General features: G+C 36.1%; 1 protein-coding gene across 1 annotated transcript; it reads right to left on the bottom strand.

Moving 5' to 3' along the window:
* Nucleotides 1–231: 231 nt before the first annotated feature.
* LOC132181110 (UDP-glycosyltransferase 82A1-like) lies at nucleotides 232–3,635 on the bottom strand. The gene is made up of 3 exons (XM_059594178.1): nucleotides 3,167–3,635; nucleotides 1,216–1,664; nucleotides 232–759 (listed from the first exon to the last, which is right to left on the bottom strand). Exons 1-3 carry the CDS (start codon nucleotides 3,633–3,635, stop codon nucleotides 286–288), a joined length of 1,392 nt encoding a protein of 463 aa, XP_059450161.1. The 3' UTR covers nucleotides 232–285.
* Nucleotides 3,636–4,494: the final 859 nt, after the last annotated feature.

The following is a 4,494-nucleotide window of genomic DNA, read 5'->3' as shown; positions in this document are numbered from 1 at the left end:
TTAAAATACATCACCAAAATATCAGTGTTTCCGCAACTACGGCGCCACTTTAATGACCTTTGCCAACATTTTCTATGTAACACCACAAAGCAAACAACTATAAGAGTGTTACAAATTGTTTTTACATCGTTTATTTTGACTGTCACTATAACCCTTTATTTTTTTGGCAGTGACAAAAAAAATTAGAACACAACCTCTTATCAAGATTATTTGTCATGGTAACTGATCATGTTGATTTTCGAAAATTGTCAACATTTTACAAAAAAAAAAAATTACCATTGAAAACTAGAAATTAAAATCATGAACAGATTTAATGGGCTCAGTCTCAAGTGTGATTATCTTGAGATCATCAATGAAGGTTGCAAGATTAGACATTGCTCCTAAATTAGCCTCCTCCCCCATTGTTCTCTCATGTAGCCTTCTTAGCCTGTTCTTCATCTCACCATCCTCCATCACTTTTCTCAACCCTTCCTCAAAATCTTTTTGTCCGAATCCATTGAGCTTCACCCCTATTCTCCATACCTCGACAATGTACTTGTCATTTATGAACTGGTCCCCTGCCACCGGACAGCACAAAAGGGGCTTCTGGCATTGTATAGCCTCCATTGTTGAATTCCACCCACAGTGTGTGAGGTAGCATCCCACAGCCTTGTGCTGTAACACCTCCATTTGTGGAGCCCATGAAACCACCTTTCCTTGCATCTTGACCCTCTCCAAGTATCCAACCGGTAACCCTTCACGCCAAGCAGACTGTAGCACCTGTTAAATGGCCATGGTTAGAATATAAAGTAAATAATTAAATTTATCATTTTTTATTAATTTAAACTTTTAAGACGAGGGATGATTTAACATAGTATTAGACTTAAGTACTTTAGTGTAAATCTTGCCTCCCTTATATTTTAATAAAATATTTCACATGTTAAGCCTCAATTATTAAGGAAGAGTTTGAACTCAAAAGTGAGGATAGAGCTAGCAATTTAACCCACGACCTGCGAATCTGACACGAACACAACACGTAGTTTTAGGTTAAACAGGTTCGAATCACCTGTTTAATAAACGTGTCGTGTTTAGATTGACATAAACAGATTGACGGGTTAACCAGGTTGACATGAACCCGTTTTGCTAGCCATATGTGAGGGAGAGTATTAGAATATAAAGTAAATTATTAAATTCGTCAATTTCTTATTAGCTTAAGCTTTTGGGACAAGTGTTTACCCATATGAATGGCCATCTAGATCCCTCCAACGCTGATGCTAGATTTTTCACTTTTTCGTCTCCAATAGGGTTGACCCAGCTTCCAAATGAGATGTAAACAATTGAGTTAGGCTTCTGCTTGTCCAGCCAATCTAAGCAACTCGTATCTTCTTCCCAGAAACTAGGGTTCTTAGTCATTGCATGCTTACTCAAAGGTCCAATAGGGAAAACAAGTGGATAATCTTCAGAAATATTGTTGACCAACTGATCATTTTGCTTTCCATCAATGTATTCATCAGGAAAGGAATTCACAAGGAGCCATCTAAGAGTCCTTGATCGGTCCAATGCTCTTGTCCAAAACTTAAATCTTGCTTTTCTTGCTGCAAGACTTCCAATCAGCCATGGTAGATCTTCGGTTGATACCATTGGTTGATTGGGTAAGCAAACTTTACCAAGATGTTGGGGAATTCCTGCCAAAATATTAAAATTATCTAAAGTTAAAGTTGGCGAATGTAGAAAGATATTTCCATAAAGTAACACGTACGTACATCTAATTGACCAACAAAAAGATATAAGCACATAAGATTTGAATTTAAAAAGATAACCATATAATTATAATTAAAGACTTAGAAAGGAATCTCGACAATAATTAGTTTGGCTGAGAATAAAATAAGCATAGAAACTAGAAATAAAATAAGGGAGACAATTTAGGGGTGGGAAATCCTATGTGTTCTCTTGGTCCTAGGTAGATATTATTTTCTAAAAAAAGGAAAAAGAAACTGGCTCATCGGTCCCTTATTTCTCTCGCTCGGTTTATAGAAAATAATATCCAACCAGAAGAATATCTAACATTCCCCATTTAGATATATGAGAAAGTTTACGAAATTGATGGTGCATATATATTCTTACAAACTAGTCTTTAAAAACGACTTATATCCTTTAATTTACTAACAAAGCAGATGAGAAACACATGCTATTAAATAAACATATCTCTGACACACTAAGGACACATGTTATTTTTTGAGGCTGGTTTATAGTTTGTAAGAAATTTTTGTCTAATATCTTCCATTTACAAGGAGATACTAACTGGATTTATTTTCTTAAAGTTTCATAATTGCACTACAATTGATTCACTATGTAAAATATGTAGTTAAATTTTGTAATGTTAAAAGAAAGACCCATATCTCATTTGTGTTTTTTCAAAATTAATATGACTCTAAAAATTACTATTAAATTATTCATTTTTAAAGGACACGGAGAAACATTAGTGTTCCTTTTAAAGGACAATCTTATTACTCTAGAAGTAATAAGGTTGTCCAACTTTGGTGTCATGATATTGGCAAAAAAATTAATTAGAAAAAGGAAATGCTACTCTAGGGGGCTGTATCTGATGGCAATATATATAGTATGTGTAGATAAGTTAAAATTTAAGCAATCACATGCCATAAACACAACCATCCAATTTTCTTCATATTTTTGTTCTTGGTCAATCTCTTATTAATTAGCTCATTAAGAATCTTTAATTTTGTATATATGCACACGTCGGAGAAATATCTTCCCATGTGATCATATCCTTTAAGAACTTCTGGTTAGTATAGTTACTTAAACAAAGAAAAGAAATGGCATCATATATTTTATCTCAACATAGTATTTTAATATTTTCTTTACAAGGTCACCAAAAATATTATATAGTTTTTTTCACAACAGCTGACTACCAATTTGTTTACCCTTATGTGCGCGTGACAACCTAATTAAGCTTAGCTAACTGGTAAAGTTGCAATAATTAATTAACTAATAAATATCATTTGAAAAACTCTATTTAATAGATATGCTCTTTAGCGTTAGTCCAGCATTCTCCTGTCATACAACTGAGACGACCGATAGTAAAAATTAACCCGTACTCATTTTTTTTTATGAGTTCACGTTATTTCACAGTTATATAGCAGTCTATTAAATAATGTAAATAACTGACCTGTATCAGAAATAAGACCATTGCGAACCATGTCGGGTATGGCTGCGATCAATCGGTACGTGGCGAGCATTGCAGGCCAAAACCCGGCAGCGGGGACCCTGCACCGGTTGGCTACTTGAATGGCCCATGATGCCAACAAGTCAACCACCATACATACAACCCCACCATCCTCATCAAGCTTATCTACCATGGCTTCCAAAACAGCAGGCATGTTGTTCTCCATGGCCATCTCAATGGCAAAGAAATCACGCGGAGTGTCTCTGTCCAGCCCATCTGGTATTGGCAAGCAAACAATCTGGTCCTTGGGCTCCACACGTGCCACAATCTGACGGTGAATGTGCTCCGGGGTGATCATGATGATCTCGAATCCATGGCTGTGGAAGGCAGATGCCAGCTTCAGCATGGGAGTAACGTGACCCTGCGCTGGATATGGAACCATAATGATCTTTGGCCTCTTCTCACACTTCATATTCTCTATGTTTTTTCTGTTTTGGCATATAAAAGCCTCTAAGCAAATCCCAATATATAGAAGAAAGAGTGGAAGGGAAAAAGAAAGAGTGGAAGGGAAAAAGAGAGAGAGAGAGAGAGTGAGAGGGAGAGTCAACTAGGCATGTGCGTCAAGATGTATAGAATAAGCAGCTTCCATGGCTCACTCCAAAGGAACATGATTGTGTGGTGGATCAAAAAGTGCAAATCTTTTACTCATCAAAGTTGCAAGTTTGGCAATCGGGCACCCATGGTTTTGCCACACGTGATGATATGTGAGGCTAATTGCTGCATGCTGCTGTGCCTACTTGATCAGCTATTTAATTGTTTTTCTTTTGTTTTTTTGTGGGGAAGGTTGGGTGGGGGTAAGTATACATGATTAGCGAATTACATGCTACAATTTTTGTGCCTAAACTCTTTGTAGATGGCAACAATTTTATTGGCTAATGAGGCTTGGGGCCGGGCTCTAGCTATTTAAGTGTACATTTTGCACTTTTTTGTTGAGGTAAAATTTGTTAGACTTTTATTGAAAATCATGAGGAAAAGCTTGTTTTTAGCAATTTACAATATCTTGAATAAACACATGATTTTCATCCCTTCAAACTTGCTTCATGGGTTATTAATTAAATTGCCGCTGCCGCTATTCACTGAGCTGCTTTGTTAGCCTTTTTATTTGTATAACTCACATACTATGACTAAAAACTATTCAGCATACTTTTATTGTCATTAATCAATTGCCCAAATTTACTCCAATAATGACTTTCTTTCTACAAAGCATGTACTATTTTCGATGCATCTCCTTCAATGATGACCTGTTGAGGCCCATATCTCTACAAAATTAA

The sequence above is a fragment of the Corylus avellana genome, chromosome ca5 (genome assembly GCF_901000735.1).
Source record: "Corylus avellana chromosome ca5, CavTom2PMs-1.0".
Classification (NCBI taxonomy): domain Eukaryota; kingdom Viridiplantae; phylum Streptophyta; class Magnoliopsida; order Fagales; family Betulaceae; genus Corylus; species Corylus avellana.
The sequence above is the reverse complement of the archived record's forward strand: the minus strand, read 5'-3'. Positions and strand labels throughout refer to the sequence as shown.

Excerpts from the sequence above, each read along its gene's own strand:
- LOC132181110 (XM_059594178.1), bottom strand. The coding sequence starts at position 3,635 with ATGAAGTGTGAGAAGAGGCCAAAGATCATTATGGTTCCATATCCAGCG. Across the intron at positions 1,665-3,166 it reads TGGTCTTATTTCTGATACAG|GAATTCCCCAACATCTTGGT; the intron begins GTCAGTTATTTA and ends ATATTTTGGCAG. Across the intron at positions 760-1,215 it reads CTAGATGGCCATTCATATGG|GTGCTACAGTCTGCTTGGCG; the intron begins GTAAACACTTGT and ends GCCATTTAACAG.